This window comes from Diadema antillarum, unplaced genomic scaffold (assembly GCF_040938485.1).
Source record: "Diadema antillarum isolate AM-2024a unplaced genomic scaffold, OU_Dant_1.0 seq00001597_RagTag, whole genome shotgun sequence".
Taxonomy (NCBI): Eukaryota; Metazoa; Echinodermata; class Echinoidea; order Diadematoida; family Diadematidae; genus Diadema; species Diadema antillarum.
In genome coordinates this window covers 273378-300783 of record NW_027272313.1, presented here as the reverse complement: position 1 = coordinate 300783, position 27406 = coordinate 273378, and the positions used below count along the sequence as shown (strand labels likewise).

At 39.8% G+C, this 27406-nt stretch overlaps 1 protein-coding gene across 1 annotated transcript; it reads left to right on the top strand.

Moving 5' to 3' along the window:
- LOC139710986 (uncharacterized) lies at positions 1-27406 on the top strand. The gene is made up of 13 exons (XM_071622900.1): positions 1-203; positions 3850-3890; positions 5850-6019; positions 6860-6997; positions 7752-7800; positions 9229-9311; positions 11738-11924; positions 12630-12948; positions 13420-13427; positions 13746-13799; positions 15693-15785; positions 24770-24850; positions 27078-27406. The coding sequence occupies exons 1-13, from the start codon at positions 142-144 to the stop codon at positions 27296-27298; spliced, it is 1506 nt and encodes a 501-aa protein (XP_071479001.1). The 5' UTR covers positions 1-141; the 3' UTR covers positions 27299-27406.

The window sequence follows — 27406 nt, the reverse complement described above, 5'->3', positions numbered from 1 at the left end:
AGCACTGTTCATACACGCATCGCACAGTGGTCAATTGATTCGATCTCTCTCTCTTTTCATCAGGTTCGCGCTGGACATCTCGTTGCGGCTTGGACCTAAAGGAGTGCCAGGAATCTTAGCCGTCTCTGAAGAGTCGATTAAATGAACATAGTTCTCGATCCTCCAGTTCATCAGAAACGAAACAGAATGGGTGAAGAAGTCGGGTACGTAGTCAGTATGGTCACATTGTCATTTTACTGTGTCATTCGACTGCCGGTCGACCGACCGACCGGCCTAAAAAAAAAAAAATACAGGTTCCTTATTTCCAGCACAGAAATGGGTATGTGGGGCCACACAAATTTAGCCTGATCGGCACTGGCGGGCATGGCACAGCTCAGCGCTCATGTGGTGGTGATCGTCTGAAACGGAATGTTAATTGGTCACTCTGCCTTAAATAGCTTTAGAGTAGATATCTAGATTTCTAGTCTGGGATGTAGTATAAGAAGTTGCATCTTTTTTTTTTTTTTTTTTGGGGGGGGGGGGGGGAGGGGCTTTCTAATAATTTATGTGAATGTCACAACTCGGGTCATAGTCTAGAGTAACCCCGGGACGCTCCGTATACAGTTACACACTGTGGCTGGTCTAGAGTAACTGCGTCAGTAAGCGGCCGTGCAGCCGTTCGCGGCAGGTACAACATACACGGTAATATACAGCTAAACACAGCATTGCACTGTTACATGCACACTACACATATACTAACACACTAGCAATCAACAAAAACCAACCGATAAAATGGGCACGATCTCTGACGAAAGTGAAATTTTCCCACCTAAATGACAACATATCGCATCCAAAACGAAATTTTCGGTACTTCTTAACATAACAGTTAAGAAACAGTGGTCCAAGAAACTGGATTTTTTGTCGTTTTCTCGATGTTCATGGATTTTGAAAACATATCCTGACGTAAAAATAGAATTTTCGCGAGCCGATGTGGGCCGCCATTTTTTTCGGAAAGTGGATGTTACCATCGAAAAAAAATGAGAAAAACACGAGAAAGACATCAACAACACCGCCAGAATTGCGATCTTGTTTGCGGCCAATGCATGTGCGCACGCTATTTTCACGTGCTTTCGCAATAGGAATTGGCGCTTACGCAATGTTCGCGAGACATGTGAAGGCGTTCAGCTAAAGATCGCGGAGCACGCGCGTATTGCATAGGGATTGTACATCGTGCCGCTAGCAGAAATACTACGTCGCATATCGCCCTTATCGGCGAAAATTGTGCCGGGTTTTGCCCTGGTAAATCATGAAAACTGCGTTGGTCAGTGGTAAATTTCTTTCATGAAAACAATTGCGTTAATGAATAATCTTGTCTATGATATATGAAATGGTTGAAAATAATTTGCCTGATTTGTTTACAAGTTGGAAAAACCGTTAACAATGCTTAAACTGCCGCAAACGGGATATTTTACTCTAGAGGGTCTAGCGTTACTCATAGATTGACACTTGCTTGACAGTCGGTGCGTGAGTGCAGTGAGTGTGAGACGTGTGATTGAACGCGTTTGATAGTTTGCATTTACTGATTAATTGAAATGATAGTATTATTTGCCCTGGCCCTGAACTGAAGGATAAGGAACCTTGCCATTGTCCCCTCAGCATGCTCAGTGCATTGGAAACATATTTCGGCCAAATTGTGATATCGGTCCCCACTTCTTGTTCTGCGTGTGCGTCTATAACTATGATTTAAATAGGCAGTGTATACAACCACACGCGTGTGTCTTTACCATCCAGCCACACGAGTGTGGTTGTAGCCATGGCCCGAGTCGCTGGATACAGCCACACTCGTGTGTATAAATGTTCAGTGTGTACATATCCACACACACACGGAGATGTAGTATACTCGGCTCAAGGAGGTATACCTCCTTGGTATACTGCAGTATATTGCGTAGAGGGGAACAAGCTGTGTGTGGCCACATCAACACGCGATATGATGTACCACCGCAAAGCGATGAACCTACCTCCTAGATTAATTTAATTTAATATTATTTCACCATCTAGACAGATTTACTTTTTCATTTTAAACTTAATTCTCATTTTCTTTATTTGATAAGATGAATTTAAAATCAATAGCAAAGTTACAATTGATTTTGCACTTTGATTTACGATTGATCATGCATCACGTCTTTATTGAGACTTCGCCTTCGTTCGGGTACAGTAACTCGTAGTCGCAAATCGCGCACCTAGCGTACACAGGCAGCCGGCGCGCGGGTCCCTGCTGGTGCGGGCGGCGGCACAACTGCGCTGGCTAGGCTGCTGCTGCGCTGCGCTGAGCGATCGCTAGCACCCGAAGTCACGATGTAGGGCCTACCACCAGCAGTCCAGCGATGTCAATCCGAAGTCCCCCAATTTAGCGGCAGTTGTAACTTTGCTATTGATTCTAAACCCACCGTATCAAGCAAACACGTTAAGAATGGAGCGAAAAAAAAAATATTTGTAAGAAAACAATATTAGAAGGTATGAAAATGAGGTTACTTTCATCGCTTTGCGAGCAAGCTGGTTGTGTGGTGTTCATGTGCTTGACACGCACGGCGTTCAGCTTCTCCGTGTGTGTGTGGGGATATGTACACACTGTACATTTATACACACGAGTGTGGCTGTATCCAGCGATTTGGGCCATGGCTACAACCACACTTGTGTGGCTGGATGGTAAAGACACACGCGTGTGGTTGTATACACTGCCATTTAGAATAATATGTGCAAAGTCTATACTCGGAGGTTGAAAGAAGTCCCCGGCTATGACGGAATGAATGGCGGTGAATGGAGTGGTGGACTATTTCGCGATTATGCCCATATTTCCCAACTATAGTCTATAGACTTCTGTTCTAAACCAAATTGATTAGGCAATTAATTAAGAATTAGACTTGCTTGAGTTGATGTGGTGTGATTGCAAGACTTTGCATGGGACAGCCACCGCCGCGCGCTGCTACCCAAAGCTCTTGAACACAGCTGAGTACTTCACTAGGCAGTAAGCACTAACTAGTGTTAGACCTACCTACCTTTTGCCTACACTGTACGTGAGCATGCATAAACTATTAAAGAAGGATAGGGCAGTATAGGCCCTATCGAGTAGTATTGGGGTGGTGGCTGACCCCCTCAAAGAACTCTTTCCACCAAGTTGACAAGCAGCCAAGTGAATTTGCCTTTGGCTTTGCTTTGACTCCTGAGATTTAAAAAAGAAAAAAAATATGTGTACTGACTGCTGTGCTATGCTATCTTTTTATTTATGTATTTATAACTAGATGGAGGTACTAGCATTTTGCACAGAAATTAATCTTGAAAGAAAATAAGGTAATCGTTTGTCACACGAAGCGAGGTAAACACAAGGTATGCATACGACGTATCTTGTTCATGAAAATGTTACATTGTTTCATGTGCAGGATGTCATTTGCCAGGCCAGTTATCCGAAGTGTGATTGATTTTTAAGGGTTCATGCACAGCTATTGGCTTCATTTGTAAATATTTGACCAAAATAAATTATCTCTCTAGATTATCTGTATTATGCAAACCAAAGAAAAAAGTAGATCCTATATTTATCTGCAGTAGGATTTAGACATATTTGACTCATTTGTAAGTTTTTATTTTCTGCACTTCTACATTGTATTTTGTTTATCTGTTTGGTCACCTGGTGCTTCCTAGTGTATGTTGCACATTCTGTAAAATGTTGGGTAGAATTTTTTTCAATATTGAGCAATGCCATTTCCCTTTTTTACCACTGGTTTTTTATCTGTGATTGAATTCATAATCAAACTATTTGAAATCATAACTTTAATATGTTGCAGACATACATTTGCATTTTACTTTTCTTTGCAGTAAAATCTTTGTGGGTGGAGTCAACCGTGACACAACTCCAGGTGAGTCCCATTACTAGAGATATGTATCATGCTGTGATCTCAAGACACTGATTGAAATTTTATGCTGTTCATACATGTACATGACATTTCAGCATCAAGGGTTGTAGGTTTTTGTTTGTTTGTTTGTTTGTTTTTTTTAGTGAATAAATATAATCAAATACAACCAAAGACTTGATATAAATTTCAGCGGAATTGGAGTAATTAAGAGGAAAGTTTGACCAGAATCGTATGGCACATTCTTGCATTGCTACTGACTTTTAGCACCAGGTTTGGGTCACATTTTTCATAGCATGTGTCTTGTACTTAATATTCTCAATTCTATTTCTTTTTTTATGCCTCCGCCACGAAGTGCCGGAGGCATTATGTTTTCGGGTTGTCCGTACGTACGTCCGTCCGCATTCGTTTACGCGATAACTTGAGTAATATTGACTGGAATTTTACCAAACTTGGTCCAAGTATAAAGTATGATGGGGCAATTACTTGATTAGATTTTGGGTGGAATCGGCCAAAGGTCAAAGGTCAAGGTCAAATCATGAAATTGTATTTGTTTACGCGATAACTCAAGACTGGATCGAGCAAATTTTACCAAACTTTGTCTGAGGATGATGTTTATGATGGGACAATTACTTGATTAGTTTTTTAGTGAAATCGGACAGAGGTCAAAGGTCAAAGATCAAGGTCAAATTCTAAAATTTACCTGTTTACGTGATAACTCAAAACTGGATGAAGCAGCTTTCACCAAACTTGGTCCAAGGGTGATGTATGATGGGGCAATTAGTTGAGTAGATTTTAGTGACATTGGTAAGAGGTCAAAGGTCAAAAGGTCAAGGTCAAATGCTAAAAATGTTGCTATTTCCCCCATATCTGTGCAATGCCCGAAGGTATTTTCTTGAAACTTAGTGAAGACATGTACTACTGCATAAAGATTCTCCAGAGAGAGTTTCAAGTCTTATGGTCAAAGGTCAAAAGGTCAAAGGTTAGGTGAAAATGTTACAATTTCACTTTTCTCACAAATGGTTCAATGTATTTTCATGGAACTTGGTACATACACATGTACAGTATTGTACTAACTGGCAGGGATTATCTAGGGAACTGAGGGGTCATGGGTCAATAGTCAGGGGGGTCAAAGGTCAAGGTCAACTCCTCAAAATTTTACTATTTCCCCTCATTATGCAATGCTTGTATTATTAGTTTTAAAACTTAATATATACATGTATTACCTAATGGAGATTCTCTGGGAAATTTCCAGCCGGAAGGTCAAAGGTCAAAGGTTAAGGGTCAAAGGCCAGGTTTAAATGCAAAAAAAAAAAAATCCATTTGTACTGTAATTACACTCTTTTTTCATACCTTGAGAATTACTCAATGCATAAACATATAAAAGGGTCGGTCAGAAGTCAAATAAAAATCCTCAATTCCCCAAATATGTGTACCTGCACTCTTAGACAATTGTAGCAAACCCAGTTCAAGGAAAGTGAACATTCAAGGTATTGCTAACAAACCTGTCATTTCAATATTTTGCCATTTATGTGAAACTGTCATCACACATTGTGAAGACATTGTACTATACACCTATTGGGAGAATCATGTATTATGGCGGAGGCATCAGTCGCCATAGCGACATTTCTAGTTTTTGCCTCAAATATTGCTGATTCTCTGGAGAAATATGTTTCCCAGTTGTTGTTTTTTCTGAAGTATCTTGCTGACATGATATCCCCAACTGCAGTTTATCCATGAGATTAAAAAAAGATGTTTTTAAAATCAAAATCATTCTGGACTAAAGTATTACTGTGTATTGTTCGTAAGAATACAGATGCATTGCATATGAGTCTGATATTTGACAAGTTGCTTCCATCGTAAGAGTGCTTAAAAAGAAATAATAAACAAATCTATTTTTACTTCAAATTTGTTATTTGATTAATGAACAGTATTTTTTTCTTTTTGTGTGTTCTCTCTATTCAGATGCTTTCCGTGCATTCTTTGAGCAGTATGGAGCCATAGCTGACATAGTCCTCATGATGGATAGAGACACACGGAAAAACAAAGGCTATGGCTTTGTCAAATACACTGACCCAGGCTGCATTGATGCCATTCTGGATAAGAAGGGCACCCAAAAGCTCGATGGCAATGTGGTACTCTGCCAAACTTTATTACATTGTATTCTTGTTATAATGTATTGGAGGTCCATTCATACCCCCCCCCCCCCCCAAAAAAAAAGTGTTTAGAATCAATGCGTGACGTATCATTTGAAAAGTGGCAATTCTTGTGCATGGATAGTGATACATATAGAAAAGTAGTCTTTGTCGCAATGCATAAATAAAAGCATCTTGATTAAAGAAAAAAGAAATAGAAAAATGTCTGGGGTTTTGATGTGGTCATTTAGCATACACAGTTCGGGAATTAACAGGACCGTTCATGCCTCCAAGTGAGTATTGTTGTTTTGCAAACAACATTTAATTAAATTGATTTTTTTTTCATCCCATCATGATCCAAAAACTTATCATTTTTGTATGTGAATGGACTGAAGACAGGTTTGATGAACTCTTGTAACTTTGATCATTTGTGTGTTTGCAGTGCCATGTTTATATTACAAAGTCTAAACCATCATTCTGTAAATAACTTCAAATGATGCCATGGAAAAGTTGCAGTGTTGTCTGTAATTTGAGAGCATTAGTGACAAGATTGATGGCTATTTACTCTACTCTTTGGTCTTTTGTTACATGACACCAAAGGTCTGAAAACACTGATGTGCACTTTGACAAGGTGAAACAGAATACAGAAGGTGATCCATTTGTAAATCACATCGGATGACCTTCTAGCAGAGTTACAAGGTCTTATAGTTCTACATATGTCTATGTCTATGAAGATGCAATTACAATTTTTTTTTTTCTGAGGATGTTATGTACCTGTATATGTGATCAGCTGTCAAAATTGCACAAAATATTTGTGTTGGTTGTTTTGTTTGATGCCAGCTTGACTGCAAGCCCTGCAATGCAAGAGGGACGAAGCCGAGAGGAGATGACCAGCGAACCAAGAAGATCTTCGTCGGTGGGATCTCCCAGCAGGCTGATAGGCAGGATCTGTACGAAGCCTTCAGTCAACACGGCAAGGCAAGTTTCTTCATGGTGTTTCTGTAAAACAGGAAGTGCTAACAGCATGAAATTTTTGCAAATTGGAGCCAACGGCCCTTGCAATGATGTAAATAAGAACTTTTGCCTGCATTATAATTTCACAAACCTGGCATGAACAAAATTTGCAAAATTAAAATGCATGTGAACATTTCTGGTTTCACAGTATTCTGTTTGATGTACTGTGTATTTTTGCCTCTGGCCAAGTGGGGGGTGTTGGCAGATGTGCAGTGTATTGCTCAACTTTGGTTCCCACATGAACAGCAAAGGCAAGACCTTGTTTTTTTTTTTTTTTGTTTTTTTTTTTGGGGGGGGGGTTTAGGTTTTCCTCTTTATTTGTATAGCACTGGAATCAATTCTTCATTTTCAGAGGATGGAGTGCTAAATTAGTGTGAGAAGACTAAAGTTCTAGTTTGTGAAAAATTGTGTGCTATGAGCAAGATGAGATGTACATGTATGCAAGTCTGCTGAAGTGCTGCATGCTGAAAGTCATAAATTTTGCATTGTCTGAATTCTATTTACTTTAATAATTATTTTATCAATATTTTGTAGAAAGTATATGACATGGGTATGTGCATTGCAGTCTGGTGTAAAGACATGAACTTGGTGCATTAAGAGTTAATATCAGTTGGACAGCAGACATCTTCGATTTGTGAAGTGGTGTATGTTCTCTTGCCTCGTTCTTGCTAAAATAGATCCTGTTTTTGTGTTTATATGTGCTTTGTCTTCATTTCAGGTGGAGGATGTGCATATCATGATCGATGATGCAACTGGAAAACATAGAGGTAAGTCATCAGCACTGTCTCCCAAAATCTGTGACAAGTGATAACAGTAATTAGTTGAATTCACGTAGAATATATGTGTGTGCAGATAGAGCCTCTTTTAGACTGATAATTATTGTAAAAATGTTGCTTGCCAAATGAGTAGCATTCTACACAGATTGCAGAAATGGGAAAGTTGATGCATTAAGTAACCAAGTGAGGACTGTACCTTGTGCATTATCCTTGTGACCAGGTACATTTGAGTGCACATTGCAATGGTATAATCTAGCTTACCAGATTGGTATATATAGTGATCAGTAGGTAATCTATGCTGTCATGGAATCACGTACCATGCATGTATACAGTTCCTTTAATGAACTAGTAAGTGGCAAAAAATAACGTTCAACTCTTGATGCTGCATAAGAGTGTTCTGTTTTTGTAAAAGCAGTGTTATGTCTCCACCTTAAATGGATATGAAACATGGTTTGGCTACCTGGGGTTATCATGTGTGACGACATTTCAAGAGGCATTGATTACATGAGAATGCAGTGTTAAAGACTAGCATCAATTCAGCAACAGAATTAGCCAGTGAACAGGCTTCAGGGCACATATTACCACCAGAGTGGCTAAGGAAGAGAACACTTTGTGCAATTCTGCACTTTATCTTTGAGCCATCACACTGCTCTTGCATATGCCGAGAAACCCTTTTCCTCAACATGGTATTGGGAATGACAGAAGAGACGACAATGAAAGATAACAAAAGAGAACGAAGAGCAGAATTGACTATGTTGAATGCCCACCAGTTGAGATGGATGCACGTTGGAAGTTCACCATGTTTTACAATGAATGCTTACATGTAAGTCGTACTGTTATTTAACTGAATGTATTTTCTCCCTCTTTAGTGTTTCATTTTTTTGTTTCCATGTAGGTATTTCCTGAGTAAGCAATAAGGCTGTCACAGTGCAATGGCTAGTCCCTGTAACCTGTAAGATTACTAGAAAGAAAGAAATTACTATTATTTATGTCATAATTAAACCATAGATTAAGACAAAATTCGTTTTTAAAAGCTCTTTATTTTTACTTGACTCTGTATACAGGGAGACAGTGGATTTTTTTTTTTAAATATTAAATATTCAGACTGCAGTTTAAACAAATCAACACCCCTTTGTATGTTTGAATGTGTATGCTGAAATTTTAAGTTATACATTTTCAAGCAATTGTACAGAACTGCAGATTAGTTTCACAGATACTCACTCTAATAAGTACAGGGAGTCGGCCCTTAACAGGCAATCTTCAAAGTGAGATGATGTAAAATTCTGTTCAGTTTGTTTTACAAGGGACTAGCATTCGCTGTGGCACCATAGCCTATCTTACCAGTAAGATTTATTACTTGTACGTACTGTGGAATGGCATGTATCTACCTACCTACCTGTACCGTACCTGTGTATCTAGGCTTCGGCTTTGTGACGTTCGCTAGTGAAGATGACGTGGAGAAATTGGTCAAAATGCATTATCTGGACCTGAAGGGGAAATCGGTAGAGTTCTAAGTCATTATCTTAATCTTTCTTCCTTTTTTTTTTTTCTTTGTTCTTGCTGGGTGTGTGAGAGTGTTCTTGATATAATGTAAACACAAGGACTTTGTCATAGAGCATGGCTACAGATTCAAACTTTTTTTTTTTTTTTTCTTTTTTTTTGAGTTTTAAGGATTTCTCAGTCGGTAATAAAGCATATAAATTCATACATGTTTTCGACTTTGCAAGTTACAGTATTTTTACAGAAACAAAAACAGTAATCATGTGTCCTAATCATTCAAATAAAATTGAAAGCATTTGATACATAATGATTCCTATCAAAATTATTCTAAATAGATGTGATAACTGTCATATTGATGTTACATGACAAATCTTTAGAATGAAGAGTGCTTTCCTGTAAGTTGAAGTAAGAGGTATTTAACAAGTGAAATTAAGTATTACTCAATCAACACATCTGAACAAAATTGATAAGTGTGTGTGTATGTGTGAATGTTTTTGTGTAAAAATTCAATATAAGCTCATTTTCACATTGGGCCGCTAATGTATTGAATAAGTTAAAGTACTTGGAGCACTAAGTAAGCAGGAAATGTACTTTCTATCTGTACACTTACTTTTATTAAGATACTTACAGTGTACTTACATACATGCGTAAGAATATGTACAATTGTACGTACGTAATTTTAAAGCAGCAAATAGGCTTGCTTTCTATCTTCAGAGTGTAGTCATTTTACACATGAGGCTGTTGAATATGAGGTACAATGTATCTATGAAAACACTGTTTTGAAATGAGTAATTTTATCCACAATGTATTACGTCTTATGCTCCCATTTAGAAATCATCCTTTGACGTTGTGGTCTTACAGTAACTTATTGATTCTATGGAATAAGTAAATTTTGTTGTCATATATTGGGTAAGAGTTAAGTATTTAAACAAATTCATGCATATACTGCAAACTTGACAGTGAAAAGTACATGTACTAAGTTATATGCTCAGCATGCTCCAAGTAGTTTAATTTATTTTAGGAGTGTTTGCTTTTTCTCATTTCATCCCAATGGAAACTATGAAGCTCTGAAGACAAAGTGGAAACAATCTTAATGGAGCCTGTGGTTTCACTAATTCTGCATGAGGCTCCTTGTCAAAAGAAAGAAAGATAAAAAAAGAGAGAAAAAAAGGATGTATGTCTTCATCTAACACACCAGACATGTCACTATAAAGTGCACTTTGGTATCTTTGTGATTTTAGTGGGCTAATGTTAGGAATCTTCCGTCAGTGTGTTGCAGTATGGCTTGAACATATTCACCAAGCCTTACCTCTTCTGACAGTGCACAGAGTTTTACAACAAGCTTTATCTTTGCCAAATTTGTTGCTGGTGGTAAGCTTGAAATTGTTACCCTAAGCAAAGTGATGTGCGTACTGGATTGCAAAACTTTGTAGCAGAGCTTCATCGTGCAAAACTAGAGGATATTTTGTAACCATCTGAGTAATCATTGCACATTGAATCAAGTACTTACTAACCACTCTTTCTGTCCTTTCAGTAATATTATTTCCAAATCCTTAACACAGCAATTAAATGAGTGTGTTTTTTTATTCGTAATTCATTCTCATATAAACGTAGCATCAATTAAAAAAAAGTTTAGGTAAGTACAGGGTAATATGACATAAACTAGTCAGTAACAGATTAAAATGTTGTTAAATTGGAGTTTTAAAGGTGTTCAGTTCATGAATTATACTGGAAATCATTTAAATCTATTTGACATTACATATTGCCCTTTCTTTTTTGTTTTCCATGTTCCAGTCTGAATGGACGTGACACTTAAAATTATTACTTAAAACCGTTTGTTTTCTATGTTGCATATAACATGTCTTTAATTTTGCCTTCCAATATTCTTACTGATCTCTGAAAATCTCTCTGGCAGTGACTTACAATGTATCTTCAGTATCTAGGATGATACTCTGGCACCATTTTCTGCATTCAAACAGTTTCAAGAATATTATCTGTTTCTTGATATAACACTTCATTAAAAAAAAGAAATACTCCTTGTCTCCACACAGCAAGTGGAGAAATGTATTCTTGTAGCTCCTTGCCCTTTAATAGTGGCATTTGATGCCTAAATTAATTTGTCAGGCCATCATTAAACAGTATTTCCCATCTTCCTTGCAGCACAAGTGTTATTTCATAAATCTAGAATTCATCAATGTAAGGAGAGCATGTCATTTCTTACATGATTGATTTCAGGTTATACTATCCCTGGTGTATAATAATCACTTAATTTAAAGCGTTATATTTTCTCCCTTTGAAAAAAAAGAAGGAAAAAATGAATGTTGGTATATATGAACAAAATACACGTGCACGAAAACGTATGTCATGTTAATATGAGTGTAGACTGCTGGTGTGCTTACTTCTTGTTTTGATTCTCGATCCTGTGCAGATGGAAATCAAGAAAGCCATGCCAAAGATGAATCGCGGCTTTGGGGGACCCCCAGGGCAAGGCCAGATGGGCGGTCCAATGGGGGGCTTTGGCCCAGGAGGGGGCTGGAACAATCAGGGTGGCCAGCCTGGCTTCAACGATGGCATGGGAGGCTACAATAACCAGTGGAACATGGGTCAGCCCATGGGTGAGGATTATGGTTTGCTGTGCAAATATTAATAGAACCTGTAGCTTAATACTTTGATGATTTGTTTGTTTATTTGTTTGTCTGTGTGTGTGTGTGTGTGTGTGTGTGTTTAATTGTGTGAATGTGTGTGTGTCTGTATTTTGAACAGTAACAAAATTTGTGTAACCCATGTGTGAATGATAGACATCCAGTGTGGTAGCACTTAGCTAGCCCTGGCAGTGGTCAACTTTGAAAGACCAAGCGCAAAGTTGGGGGGTAATGACGTTTGTTTGCAGAGTGGTACACTGTAAAACTAGGAATTTTCGAGTGCACGAAACTTTTGCAAATTTTGCTCGAAACCAAGATTCACAAGGGTAAAATGAATGTGAAAGTGTTGTTGTTGTTTTTTTTTTCTGCACAATGCATTGAATGCCAGTGGCATTTTGTGATTTCATGCTGTGAATGTTTCTGGTTTTACAGTTTCTGCTTGCTAACTTTTAGTTTCTGCATGCAGTGACAGAGACCTAACACTAAAACAATAATGAGTAGGGCTCATAATGTTGTTGATGATCCTATATAATGTCACAATTTAACCTCTGTGTGGGACCAAGCACTGACTAACTTGTTTTGGTTGTTGTAACTTGCAATGGGTATGTGAAATGAAAGAGATGAAAATGGGCTGTATGAATTGAAATTCTCTCATTTCCATACATGTAATTTTCAAAGGGCAATTTGGCCAAGGTGGAGGTCAGTATGGCGGGCAAAGTGGTGGCCAGTTTGGCGGGCAAGGTGGTTTCCAGCAGCGAGGGCCACCCCAGCAGAACCAGCAGGGGGGCTATGGCCAGAACTACAACAATGGCTACCGCCAGCAGCAGCAGGGAGGATACGGCCAGCAAAGCTATGGCCAGGGCCAGCAGAGCTATGGTAAGCCATCAGCCACAAAAGTCAATTGTGAAAAAGTCCACTGTCCTACTGAACTGGAAGAATGTTCCAGGGCATGTAAATGTACATTGTATACTTGTGGATTCTGTGTTCTGATTAAACAGTGCACCCATATTCCTTAGCATGACTACAATTTGTACTCTGTGCTTGTTGCCCCTTCTCCAGAGTGTGGAAGTTAATGTAGTAAGGGCACACATCTGCTTTTGTTAAAGGAAATGATAAATGTGCCTATTGGATCTGCCACAAAAAAAAAATCAACAAGTTTTTCACATGTAGTCATCTACCTGGTGATTACACAAAAACTAGATTGTGACTGGCCCTCATGTAATTATGTTAGGAACGAGAGAAAACTGATATACAATGTTTTGTGTGTGCTTGTTTTTGTGTGCCCATGCATGTTAAATGCTAAAGATAATGCGAAGGTGCTTACATGAATACTCATGTCGGGATAGTGATATCTTGTAGCATATGGGGGGGGGGGGGGCAAAATATATTCTCCCAACAGTATGGTGTCAGAAGATTAAGTTTTAAATGCTTTCTCCTGCCAATACATCTGGGCCTTTTGCCCCACTAGTTATGGTGGCAAGTTCATTTATTGTTTGCTTGTTTTATATACTTTGTAAGATATTTTCTTGGAAATTCATGTAGATAACAGTGCTTCCTTGTTTTCATTGCCTGAAGTGAATGTAGAATATTGCCTGCTCAGCCAAGACAGTAATTTGCATGTGGTTTGGAAATGGCCAGTTGCGAGCATCGTCATGGGTGTGGCACTAGCATCATTTGTAGTTGTAGGATATATTGTAATATGTTGCAAAGAAAGACTTGTGTGTTTGAAAAGTTGGAGATGCTGTCTGTGACTGTACAAGTGTGTCACCCAACACCAATATCTGTACCTTGCAGGAAAGCCCAGTGCAGCTGGTGATGGAGGCAAAAGCTCTCGCTATGGTAACCAGAGTTTGATGATAGACAGAGCCTTACTCAGACAGCCAGTGTCATGTGAGGGAGGGGAAAGCCAGTTTGCAGTAGCAATATACCCATGACCAGACAAGGATTACTAGAAACAAAATAACTCGGGTCTATAGGTTGCTTTGATGGAAATTGTAAATGTCAAATTTAACTGTCATCGCATGCACTTGAATTATTCTTGTCTAAAAGATATACTAGAATTTTAATTAGATCACCTGCGTAGCTTCAGAAGAACTTTTCTTTATGATAACGAGGATAGTCGTCCAGTCTGCTTTTATTTGTGTGAGAAGGTGATGCTTTTCCAACTACAGTCTGGCTTTCTTAACATGCCATGGGTGGTTTTCACCGAGGAAAAAAAGTTAAAAGCAATGTAAAAGAAGAATGGAGAGCATGAAATAAAAGGGAAATGGACTTGTTTTATGCACATCCTCCAAGGAAACATTTCCATGGCAGTGTTCTCTGGTCGTTGCTGTGGGAGGATGTCATTCACAGTGTTAAATCTGTCCCGTTCCTCTTATATATATCTCCTGATTGCCACCTCATCACTCTGTATGAGATTTATCAATCAGATTTTTAAAAAAAGCAGTATGTTACAAGTGTAGTTTACAGCTTCATATATGCTCCATGAATGTAGTGTGGATTGATATGCTCGTGTGAATCTTGAGGTGAATTACAGTTTTATAATTAAACCACTCAGACTCATTTTTGTTGAATTTGGAATAACTAGATCATGATTCATCCATGTACAGTTTTCATTTGTCAAGGTTACATGTATCTCATAAGAGATAAAAATCAAAACAAAACAAAGTATGTTTTAGTATGTCACTACAGACTTGATACTCTATTAGGAATAAGGCATGAAAAGGGATTCTTACTGACCATTCTTGTTATAGGACTATTTCAGTCATTACTATTCGAGTAAAATGAACAATATCACAAAGCTGTCTGAGAAGGCCCAGTATTGTATCATCATCATTTTTATTTCATTGAAGGTTACTCCATACATATCCTGACTAATCTCCCATTGTTTTTGTCGTGATTACACCGTTGTTGGAACTAACACCATCACTTTTGGGCGGGGTTTTCATTTGAGTTGGTTTTTTCTTTCATTTTGAATTACTAGTACCCTGCAGTGGCAGGACATGTAGCTACTGGTTTGTTGAGCTAGCATGATTTGCAGTCATTCTGTACTCCACAGGCTTTCTTCACTGCCATGGAGTTTTCTTCTAATACTAGTATTGCATGCTTTGGCTGTGTTGTTTCTGATCATAGTTTTATCTTCACAATTGGCACTGTTTTTGTATGACACCTGATTTGATGAGAAATCAATATGTGTATATTCTTTTTTTTTCTTCTTATTGCTCCACCCAAAGAATTTGCTACGTATCTGTAGTGTAGTCAATGAAGAAAATATATTGTGGACCAACAAACTAATATAAACGATTGATTTGCTGAAGATGCGAATTGGTAAAGACATTCCAAACAACTTGTGGGCAACTTTTTATTTTCTGTTTTTATGAGAATCCACTACTCTTGTTCGTTTTTCCAGACAAAACTAGCCTGAGGGATGCTTAAATTCCCTTGTAGAATGAAACAAAGACTGCCCATAATACAATTAATAACATTCAGCCATTCTTCAATCTTGTTATCACTTTATGGTCAAAAAGTCTCAGGTGCAATCAAACTGCATTGCTTCAGACATGTCTCCATACCATGCCCAGAGTCATTTGATTTTTGATAACATGAAGAGAGAGAGAAAAAAAAAGGTAAATACGCACTAGTTTCTGCTCAGTGCCTAGAATGTGCATTGATCAGAGATATGGTGGAAGGCCTGCAGCAACTTTGTTCATACTTACCTTGTTCTTGTTATTGCATCCACAGGAACCCAGGGCTATGGAAGCTACGGGAACTATGGCCAGGGACAACAGGATCCGTACGGACAGCAAAGTCAGCAGCAACAGTATGGTAACCCTGGTGAGTGAGCAGTGGCATGCCTTGTGTACTGCATGTGTGTGCCTGCTTGCATGTGTTTGTTCAGTGTGCGGTGTTTGTGTGTGTGTATGTCAATGTGTGGTGTTTGTGTGTGTGTTTGTGTAATTATGTGTTTAGTGGTATGCAATGTGTGTCACTGTGTGTTTATTTGTTAGTTTGTGTGAATATTTGACAGTCATATGCATGTGTGCACTTGTGTTTATGTATTTGTTGATGTTGTATTTGTGACCCTGCATCACAAAACCAACAAAAAGTTGCCAAACATTGACTTTTAGTTAAGGGCAGATTCTGAAAGAGCAGACTCTAAGCTTTAAAATGATGTATAACTCAATTCAAATGGACTCTCCTAACCTATCTAACATTGGAAAGAAAGCACACACTCTGGAAAAGTGTGAACTGAAAAAGAGGCTCAGAAGTACAGGGTTTATTAAAGCTCTTAATCTTTACTACGCCATGCTAGCTGTGCGGTGAATGGGACAAAAAACAGGATGAAAACCATGGGAGCAACAAGGGATTATCAGATTAAGCTGAAATTGAGCATGCTCTATTAACACATTCTGTCCATGATTACAGTCAACCTCGCATACCTTGAATTAGTCGGGACTGAAGAAAATGGTTTGACGTACGCGAACCACGAGGTCCGCGTACGTCGAATTTTCTTCGACTTATCCGACGTTTATCGATGTTCAACATGGTATCTATTATAGTGCCTACTGATTGTTTGCATGCTTGTCAGTTGAAATTGAATCGACTTGAATATGAATGAATTGAATAGAAATCGATGTTCTTCTTTGAACACTATTTTCTGGTGGACAATTAAATCACCCATCACCATAAAAACAAAAAGAAAATACTGGTACGTAATCGAGTGCAAGACGGGTGTTGCAGAACATGCATGCTGAATGTACATTGCATGTGGAGGTGGTGTGTCTACAGAATACTGTGTATGCATTTGCGTAATACTCGTACACGTCATCTGGAGAAACCTGTCGATATACAAATGATGCACAGGATAGAGTGCGTTAGTGGAGGCGTATAGCGCACTCGAGGGTATTTACAATTGTGAAACATGCACGAGGCGAAGCCGAGTGCATGTTGCACTACATTGTAAATACCCGAGAGTGAGCTGCATCTCCACTAACGTCACAAAATAATCCTGTGCATCATTTGTTTTATAAAATGGGTCGAAAACTAACAGCATTTTTCACGTACCTCTGTGGGTCAATACCATTACCAGTCAGCTACATGTAGCACTCGCTCGAGAGAGTCGAGTCAAGCACGTACACGTCGCACTCGGAAATCCCGCACATAAGTACTGTACGTATAAGAGTACTGTATACTTACGCCACATAATATGTTATGCACACAAGAAAGGCCGGCCGGCAGCCCGAACTAGAAGTTGTTTACAGGATTGACAGCGCGTATAGTAGCGCGCGACGCACATCTAACAACTGATTGAGTGCGCACTGGTACTGTACTGCAGTGCAATGGTACTAAAGTAATCAAAGCCCACGTGACTCATTTCAGCGCTTCCTATTGGCTACGTTCTTGAACCCATTTTATAATACAAACTTAAGTTACCAAGCAGACAGTTCCACAAGAATCACATTCATAGCTTTGCAAACTTTTAATATTACGCACAACACATGGGTGTACATGTAGCTCACCAAGAACATCTAGAGCTACAGGGAGCGACGGCAATGTCGCACCGCTATGCAGCGGTCAGCGAGCAGTGCCTAGCTAGCTAGCTAGCTATGCTGTATTGACGAGATGAACATGCATTTATATGGATGAGAAACTGCCACAATGTAGAGAACAGCAGTACACCATGCACATGGCGAACATCATACAGTGTATGTGTATGTGTGCACAGATGCGTGATTGGGAGAATAATGGTCCACGCTGGCTCACGGCCAACAGTACAATGCAAATTCAAACAAAACCAAATGTATTAAAACATGTACAGCCGCAATCAGTAATAAGTGCAGCACACGAAGGATTGGCTACTTGGCTGCCAAAAAACAGGAGTGAGTAATATTGCAAGATCAGATTCGAGCTACGAGTACAGTGCTATTACTGTAATCATAAACATTTACTGAAGAGGATTGTTCACATTAAAAAAAAGAAACAATCTTAAGGGGCCTATATGATTGTGCTAGAAAAGGGGAAAATTTTAGATTACCGAAAACTCAAATAAAATTCAAGTCAAAACAGGGGCAAAGTACATAGTATGATAATTGCCTGAAAATCCTACAACATATCTTTCCGCAACATCAAAATTTATCTGAATAAACTGCTGTTAAATCGCATCTATTCTTTATTATCCTGGGCCTACTTCCAGATCATATACCACAATATTTACATAATCGCATCGCTGAAAAAAATTATTCATTGCTTGTGTTCTCAGGGGAGAATTAATGAAACAAACTTTGTGAAAGGAAAAAAGTTAGAAAAGCACTATGCAGGAGATTGATGTTTGGACAGTGGACCGTGATTAATGCCAAAGATATAACTGTCAACACCTCAGCAGGTGCACAAGGATGGTTAAGAAATCTACATGCACGGCATGACTTTCACGATCGCAAATCAGAACACAGTGGTTAAAGAAAAGAAGATGATGGGGCAGAGCGTAGTACTATCGTATGCACTCCATTGGCACGGATGCTATGTGCATACCATGTACGTGTGTAGGTAGGTGTGGGGGATTTTTCTTGCCAGCCGTGTATTGCTTTGGGCGCATGATTGTTCTGGTCTCAGAATAATCGAGTTGTGAAAAGATTTGTGACATGTCTTCGTTGTCCATGCGCGCTTAATCGGAAATGCTGAGTGATGTTTGCAATTTTGATTCGAGCAACATGCTGGGAAAAACAATAAGTTAATTAAGATTGGGACATACGATTTCCCTTCGGGGTAACCGAACTTCGAGTTAGTTTTTCGAGCTATGCGAGTTTTAACACACAGAAACTCCATAGGAACAATAGGGACTTTCATTTTGCCTCCGAGGTAAGTGATATTCGGCTAATCCGACGTCGAGGTAAGCGAGGTTGACTGTACTGCCAACTTTCAAAGCAGTAGCATTCTTCTTTCAAAAGTTATTAGAGTTGAGAGTGAAGAGTGCAAAGGATTTTCAAAAAATGAAAAGGGGCCTCCAAAACACACTTGATCTTACTACTTTACAAAAAAGGATTGTAGAAAAACTGCTGAAAACACACTTTCTCATTCATTTTATGATCCCATACTTAGGAATAGTGTACTAAAGAGAAGGAATACAAGTAGTGAACTAAAGAGAATAGCTCTTTCAGAAAATGTGAAAAACTCAAGATTGACTAGGTTGAACCGTTTCACCTTTTTAGCTCACCTGAGCCAAAGGCTCAAGTGAGCTATTGCGATCGCCCTTCGTCCGGCGTCCGTCGTGCGTCGTGCGTCGTCCGTCGTCCGTCGTCCGTCGTCCGTCGTCCGTCGTGCGTCGTGCGTCGTGCGTAAACTTTTTACATTTTCATCTTCTTCTTGAAAACCCCAAGACCGATTTTCATCAAACTTGGCAGGTAGCATCCCTAGGGGGTTAGGAACTCAATTTGTTAAAATGGGCACCATGCCCCACCCAGGGGGCCCCCAGGGGGGCCCAAACCCCCAAAAATTAAGGAATCTGTAAAAATCTTCTTCTCTAGAACCAGAAGTGATAGAGCTAAGTTAATAATATGAGTTAGTACATTGATGACTGTAGTTTCAAGTTTGTTCATGGCAGAATCAGGGGTGCCCCCCTTGGGACCCAGGGGAGGGGGGTGGGGAAGGGTTCTAATGGGGCCTAAATTGTACATTTTCATCTTCTTCTTGAGAACTCCATGACCCATTTTCACCAAACTTGGCAGGTAGCATCCCTAGGGGGTTAGGAACTCCATTTGTTAAAATGGGCACCATGACCCACCCAGGGGGCCCCCAGGGGGCCCAAACCCCCCAAAATTAAGGAATCCGCAAAAATCTTCTTCTCTAGAACCAGAAGTGATAGAGCTAGGTTAATACTATGAGTTAGCACATTGATGACTGTAGTTTCAAGTTTGTTCATGGCAGAATCAGGGGTGCCCCCCTTTGGACCCAGGGGGGGGGGGGGGGAGGGGGGGTGGGGGTGAGGAGGGGTCCTAATGGGGCCTAAATTGTACATTTTTATCTTCTTCTTGAGAACCCCATGACCCATTTTCACCAAACTTGGCAGGTAGCATCCCTAGGGGGTTAGGATCTCAATTTGTTAAAATGGGCACCATGCCCCGCCCAGGGGGCCCCCAGGGGGCCCAAACCCCCCAAATGAAGGAATCTTTATAAATCTTCTCTAGAATCAGAAGTTATAGAGCTGAGATAATACTATGAGTGAGTACAGTAATGACTGTAGTTTCAAGTTTGTTCATAGGAGATCCAGGGGTGCCCCTCTTGGGGGTGGGGGGGGGGGGGGGGGGAGTGGTTGGAAGGGTCCAAATGGAGGCCTGAATTGTACATTTTCATCTTCTTCCTGAAAACCTCGTGATGGATTTTTGTCAAACTTGGCAGGTAGCATCCCTAGGTGGTCAGGATCTCAATTTATCAAACTGGGCACCATGCCCCACCCAGAGGGCCCCAGGGGGCCCCAATTCCCCCAAATTAAGGAATCTTGAAAAAATTGGGCCCTTATTGTACATTTTCATCTTCCACTTGAGAATTCCTCGTCAAATTTTGGTAGAGCTGTGAATAATTTAGATTAGTGACTGCGTGAAAGGTGAACTTGCGATACTCAGGTGAGCGCTAGACCCGCGGGTCTCTTGTTTTTTAATCCTCGCGCAAAATCAAGGGTTGCGACTTTTTGTTGGTTTTGTGATGCACGGTCACATTTTTGTTATGTGTGTTCAATGTGTGGTTTGTGTGGTGTGTGTGTGTGTGCATGTTCATTTAATTTTGTGGTTTGTGGATGTGTTTGTGCATTAGGTTTGTTTAATGTGTGGTTTATGGATGTGTCTATATATGGTATTTGTGTGCATGTGAGACTGCATAAACTTCTGTATGTAGATGTGTCTTCATTCTCTTACTTGTAAATGTCAACAACAACAGGAATAGTGCATTTATTTGGTATGCAATGCAACAATGTCAAGCTTTATTGGGGGTTGGGGGGTAGGATAACCTAGTATGTTCCCTAAGGCTTGCAAATGGGTTGAAGCACAATTCCCACCCCCCCCCCCCCCACCCCCGAAACAAAGAAAGAAACAAACAACACCAACAAAGCAAATATGCAGAAATTTGCAGTTCAGAAGTGATTGTTATATGGCACTAAGGAGAAAGGTGACTTGCATTTGTGCTGAAATCGAGGCCAACATTTTCCTGTTAGTGAAACAAGAAATCGTGAAAAATGTGATTGCTCATTCATGCCCAAAATATGAAAGTTGAGGGACCTTCTCTCCTGTTTGGAAGTCAAATGCGTAGAACTATTTTTCTAGTGAATCATTGCCTGGACAGTAGTATCAAAGGAATGCAGTCCAAGTTTTCTATCCTGTAAGGACTTACATTTATGGCGCTACAGACCTACTTGCGCATTGCCTGGAGCAACGAACACTCACTGTTGCGCAGGTATTATAGATTCAATCTATGCCCATTTGGCATTTGCCAGCACAAGGTTTTGGACCCTTGCCTTGATGCCTGTTCAGGCAAGTGGGAGATATACAGAGGGTATCAAAAAAAAAGATAATCCAACTTTGGAGGGCTGCCATTTCTTAATTGTCAGTTATGAAGAGCACAATGTTGGTTGTAAGAAAATAGGAACTCTTCCTCTTTCCATTGATACTTAATCACGTTGACAAATGTCATGCATGACCGAGCACATGGACTTTAAAGACAACAATGTCAAATTGCACTTTTTCCAAGTTTGCGTGTTATTGTGAACAATGCATGTCTCACTGCATGGATGAGATCTGTCAATGAAAGTGGTCATATCATCAGGCCAACCTGCACAACTGCAGTTTCGTGTTTTAGGGTTTCTTCTAACGTTTTATGGTTCATGACCTTCAACATGGCCATACTTGGTCCTTCCCATTAAGGCGAAACCATTATCCACTTTACTCTCTTCATATTCAAGACATGGTTTGCCACTGGGAGCTATGTGTTGAATATGAACAGAGAAAAATGGATTGTGTGGGTTGGCCTCTGTGGTAGCGACCAAGTTTTCAGACAAAAGGCCATGTTGAAGGCAATGGACCATCAAATGTTAGGAGAAAAACTAAACACAAACCCTAAACACAAAACCTAAACACAAACTTGCATTCGTACAGGCTGGCCTATTTGGCAACTTTCATTGACAGATCTCATCCATGCAATGAGACATGCATTGTTCCTTCACAATAACACGCAAACTTGGAAAAAGTGCAATTTGTCATTGTTGTCTTTAAAGTTCATGTGCTCAGTCATGCATGACAATTGTCAACATACAGTCAACCTCGCGTAAGTCGACATAATCGGGACTGAGAAAAACACGTCGACTTACGCGAAAGTCGACTTACGCGTAAGTCGACATTTTGTCGACTTATAAATGAAAACTAATTTCCCCTATACAGAGTGAGATCATGATGCGGATTGCTACCCAAATCTTACTTCTTTTGCCGCCAAAACATACCTACTGACATTACCAACAATTATGTTTTAGTTCATGTATAAATCTTGCGCGGATTAGTAACGACAACGCACAATTCCCAAATCTCTAGAGAGATTTTGAGAGAGCGGGATCGGAAACCTGGGCCCATTTTTAGACACTGTACGTTTTAAATTTGATTTGAAAAATCAAACGCATATTCCCCAAATTGCATGCAACTTTGCGACTTCAATTCAAATGCGCCGCTGCGAAGATATGCGTGTGAATTCGTATGATTCTGTCGAGATAACTTTTCAGTGCCGACTGAGTTGAAATATGATGTATGATTTTCCTTCCCTAAGTCGCCATATTTGTTTTGCTTAAATTTCTACTGCCATACTCTGAAAGTGAATCTAATTGTTCTCGCGCCCCGATTCGCAACATTACCGCTCTGTACGGCGCGGGCCAGTCTGAAATAAAAAGAAGAAGAAAACGTTTATTAATCCGAAAACGACATCTTTCGGATTACTAACCTTCGTAAAAACAAATCTCTTCCCAACGTCGGACTAACCTTCGGCATAGCGAACTGTAACAATAATTTGCTACTATATTTTCATTGACATTTCGTGAAGCAGCATGCGTTTCGGTAGTTTGAAACGTGTAAATGTTGCGATGTCTTTCCCCTGCTAGTGCAGACTAAAAGTTCAGTCATGGCGAAAGTTCCGTTACGAAATAAAGAATAATGCAAGTCTTTTCAACATTAACGCACTTCTAGATAGATTTTTATGCGTTTAAACGCAGTTTCTAGTTTCGTACAAAAACCGCAAGTCTTTTCTGCAACGCTCTTGCGTTTTAAATACAGCGTTGCTTGTGATTTGATGAACTTGCATTTGATTTTTAGAATTGCGTTGAAACGCAATTGAGTTTAAGTTTCTTACAATTTTCTAGTTTCGGATGATTATCAAACGCAAGTCTTTTTAGCGTTCCATGTGATTTGATGGACTTGCATTTGATTTCCGGGGTTGCGTTTAATTTTTAATTTTGCGTACGAAATAAAAAATAATGCAAGACTTTTCAACAATAACGCATCTCCGTAGCGTATAAGAGAAGCTTTTAGACGCAGCTTCTAGTTTCTTATGAAAACCGCAAGTCTTCTCTGCAACGCTCTTGCGTATAAATACAGCGTTGCGCGTGATTATGGACTTCATTTGATTTTTAGAGTTGCGTTTAAACCCAGTTGAGTTTCAGGTTCGTACAACTATTTTCTAGTTTCATATTCATGATTATCAAACGCAAGCCTTTTCAGCTACGCACTTGCGTTTATGTGCAATGTTTTAGTTGCATTTAATCACATGTAGTTGCATATAGTAATTAATATTCTAAAAACAGGCCCAGGTTTCTAATACCGCTTCGGAATAATCAACGTGAGAATATTAGGATAAACGGAAACGCCTATTTTATGTTCTGATAATGATTCTCTACTAGGACCTATAGGTTTACAAAATTTGTGCGTTTTGAGAATAACGAGAAGAAAAGAGGGAGAGTGAACTACTTTGGGTACCACAAGTAATTATCCAATGTACTTAGTAAATGAATGTATGCCCTTTCTATTCTGGCGTACAAGACAATGGACGCATGGCGCGAACGCTACCGCGCAGTACACTAGCGAATTACCGAGTAGAAATGCTGCGAATCGGAGCGGGAAAACAATTCTTTTTCAGAGACTGGCGATAATATTTTGAGCGAAAAAATTGTCGACTTAGACGAGGGTATTAACACGTATTTTAGCTCAGTTGGCACTCAAAAATCAGGTCGACTTACGCGAGTTGTCGACTTATAAATGTCGACTAAGACGAAGAAATTTTCAAGAAATAACAAAGGCAAAAATCGGGACTTTTTTATCGTGTCGACTTAAGCGAGTTGTCGACTTATGCGATGTCGACTTAAGCGAGGTCTACTGTAGGTATCAATGGAAAGAGGAAGAGTTCCTCTTTTCTTTTCGACCAACATTGTGCTCTTCATAACTGACAATTAAGAAATGGCAGCCCTCCAAAGTTGGATTACCTTTTTTTTTATACGCTCTGTACAGTGCACTCTCGTTATAATGAACACGGTTATAACGGAATTCTGGTTACAGCGAAATAAAAATTGAGGCCGCAACATTTTCAGCTCTATGTATTTTTATTGTATATTTGTTCTGTTATAACAAAATTTCGATACAACGAAAGGAAACTGCTGGTCCCAAGGACTTCGTTATAACGGGAGTCCACTGTACTGTTTGTAGTGCCCAAGATGGTGTACATCTAGTAAAACTGAGTCAGTGTAGTTAATGATGAGTCCGCGATTAGACTGAAGCAACAACTTTTGTTCCATGTCTGTGTCGTAGGTTCCATGGGTAACTATCCCCAGGAGGCTTCCACCTATGGGCCGCAACGCGTGAACTACAACCAGCAGGGCTACAGTCAAGGTCAGTTCCTCTTTTGACTTATTTTTTATGCCTCCGCCCGAAGGGTGCCGTAGGCATTATGTTTTCAGGTTGTCCGTCCGTCAGTCCGTACGTCCTGGTGTAAAGTATGATGGGGCAATTACTTGATTAGATTTTGGCTGAAATCGGCTGAGGTCAAAGGTTAAAGGTCAAGGTCAAATCGTGAAATTGTATCCGTTTACGTGATTACTCAAGACTGGATAAAGCAAATTTCACCAAACTTTGTCCAAGGGTGACATATGATGGGGCAATTACTTGATCATTTTTTTAGTGAAATCGGCCAGAGGTCAAAGGTCAATAGTGAAGGTCAAATCCTAAAATTTATCTGTGTATGCTGTAATTCAAGACTGGATGAAGCAAATTTCACCAAACTTGGTCCAAGGATGACATTTGATGGGGCAGTTGATTGTGTAGTTTTGAATGAAATCGGCAAGAGGTCAAGGTCAAACGGTCAAGGTCAAATGCTCAACATTTCACTATTTCCCCCATATCTATGCAATTTCTGAAGGTATTTTCTTGAAACTTAGTGTATACATGTACTACCAAATAAAGATTCTCCAGAGAGTTTCAGGTCATGAGGTTAAAGGTCAAAGTTCAGGTGAAAACGTTAAAATTTCACTTTTTTCTCCATAACTCGCGAAGGGTTCAAGGTATTTTCATGGAACTTGGTACATATACATGTACTGACTGGCAGGGATTCTCAAGGGAATTTATGGGTCATTGGTCAAAGGTCAAGGTCAACTCAAAATTTCACTATTTTCCTAGGAGAACCATGCATTATGGCGGAGGCATACCAGTCGCCATAGTGACATTTCTAGTTTTTTTCTTCATGGAACTCTTGTGGTGTTGGAAGAGCCTTACCATTCTCTCACCAATTCTCTGTGCTCCAGTGGCTCATGTGCTTTGAGATACAGTTACTGAACATGGCAGTGTATGTTGACTTTAAGTTCTGCAGAGCCAAAAGCTCAATGAGATATCTTCATTGAATTTTCATCCTCTGTCCATTGTGTGTTGTCTGTTGTTCATCATACTTGGGTAAACTTTTACACATATTTGCTTTTGTCTCATACTGCCTGTGCTCCAATTACAAATGTATAACGAAACAATAGAGGAATTATTCTAGGGTAGAGGATTCAAAATTGTTTATCTGCTTCAGGTAGCCCCCATGAGGGCACATGGTTGTGCCCTGAAACCCCAAAATGTTTTAATTTCGGAGATTTTCTTTTCCAGATCCAGAAGTAGTACAACCAAGTCATATCGCAGTTAGATACTCGTAGAGGTGAGAAAATAAGATTATCATGACCATGGGGCATAGGTTTTTTCAAAATGGATGCTTACAGGATTTAACATGTTTAGGTAGACCCAGGGATTAGAACTGACGTTTTCATCTCCCCCTCTTAAAATGCATGATAACATTTTCACCGAACTTGGCAAGATTCATTCTTAGGGGTAAGGGAAACAAGGAATTCAGCTTCTTCAGTTGGCCCCATGAGGGTCAAGGGGCAGGGCACCAGGGGCAGTGCACCAGGGACAAATTTGGGTCAATTCAAATATAATATTTCTTCTTTTTTTCCCCCTCTGCCTATCTTCTTTTTTTTTTTTTTTTTTTTTGTTGTTTTGTTTTCGGTTGTGTGTGTGTGTGTTTTTCTTTGTTTGTTTGTTTTTAAAGAGGGGTTTGGGAGGGATCCAGGAGGCACAGCAAAGTTTACTTGGTCTAGGTAACTGCCAGAAGTGTTAAGTTGTTCATAAGAGTGGTAGTGACCCTCACGGAGGGAACAGTTTTTTTGAGATAGCAAACTATTAAAAAGCAGTGGAGAAAAAAAAAATATGACAAGAAATGATCTACAGTATGTGATTATGGCTCAGAAGGCATCATCCTGGGCTGTTAATTGATTTGAATTGTGCAGCATATATGTCCTACATTGTGGCCCAGAAGCAGGGCCTAGTGAAATGTCCCAGAGGTCCCAAGCACTGATATTAGGTAACATCTTCTCCAGATCGAGTATTGCCTTTTGACAAGGCATCACATCTAGGGTCATTTTCCATGTCGCATATCGTCTCAGATGAAACAATACTTTCTCATACTGAATTTCCAATTTCAGTGTATAGTCATCAAGAATTTGATGGCCCATTTGTTTCTTTGGATGAACTTAACATCAGATGGAATAATCTTATGGTGTTTCATGTGTTTGTTTGTTTGTGTTGACAGCAGGAGGGTTTGGTGGTGACATGTCCGGCCAACAGTACAGCCAGGCCACCCAGCAACAACCCCAGCAGCAACCACAGCAACAACAGCAACAAAGCTACGGACAGGCAGACGGGAGCCAGGACATGTACGGCGGCAACAACTATGGCCGAGGCAACATGGGCAACTCGCAGTCGCAGGCATTCCATCCGTACCGGCGGTTTGGGGGCAGCCAAGTTCAGTAACTACCCTCTTGAGTCGGGACCAGAGATAATCAATACCTAATAAAATTAGATAAGAGTAATGCTAATGAGAGGATTTTCTCCAAAATTTAACCCCTCCCTCTTCCTTCT